This window comes from Penaeus monodon, chromosome 29 (genome assembly GCF_015228065.2).
Source record: "Penaeus monodon isolate SGIC_2016 chromosome 29, NSTDA_Pmon_1, whole genome shotgun sequence".
NCBI lineage: Eukaryota > Metazoa > Arthropoda > Malacostraca > Decapoda > Penaeidae > Penaeus > Penaeus monodon.
Window position 1 is genome coordinate 22,849,916 of NC_051414.1, and position 447 is coordinate 22,850,362.

General features: G+C 47.0%; 1 protein-coding gene across 1 annotated transcript in view; it reads left to right on the forward strand.

Moving 5' to 3' along the window:
- Positions 1-447, forward strand: part of LOC119592028 (peptidyl-prolyl cis-trans isomerase G-like) — a gene marked incomplete at its 5' end in the record, with an annotated part of 851 nt that continues 404 nt past the window's right edge. Inside the window, 1 exon segment of the mRNA XM_037940821.1 lies at positions 1-447. Within this exon segment, the coding sequence (XP_037796749.1) occupies positions 1-447 (447 nt within the window).

The window sequence follows — 447 nt, forward strand, 5'->3', positions numbered from 1 at the left end:
AAACTTCTTTGGCTTTCCTGTTAGCACACCATTGCCACAAACACCTCAGGCTACTTCAACTACAGGCAGCTCCACTCAAGGTCGCTGCAAGATAAAAGGAATTATCAAGCGCTCTCCTGAGCCATCATCAAGTAGTGGGAAGTCTGGGAGAAAGCGGCTGTCAGATGCAGAGAGATTCCTAAGAGACAACCGTGAGTATTACCACTTCCAAGAAACTACTGAAAGATTGCGGAGATCAACTTGCTCCTCAGCAGAAAAGGAGAAATATGGAAATGGTGAAGATGCTGGTGCACAAGGCTCAAAAGAATATATTAACAGAAAGGAAGAAATCAAATCCAAAGATAGCCCCTCCTCCTCATGCTCTTCTCCATCTCCCTACTTGACCAGGACTCGACATGCAGTCTGTGGGGACAGGAGAGTAACCAGGAGTGCTGGAGGGATCCATGG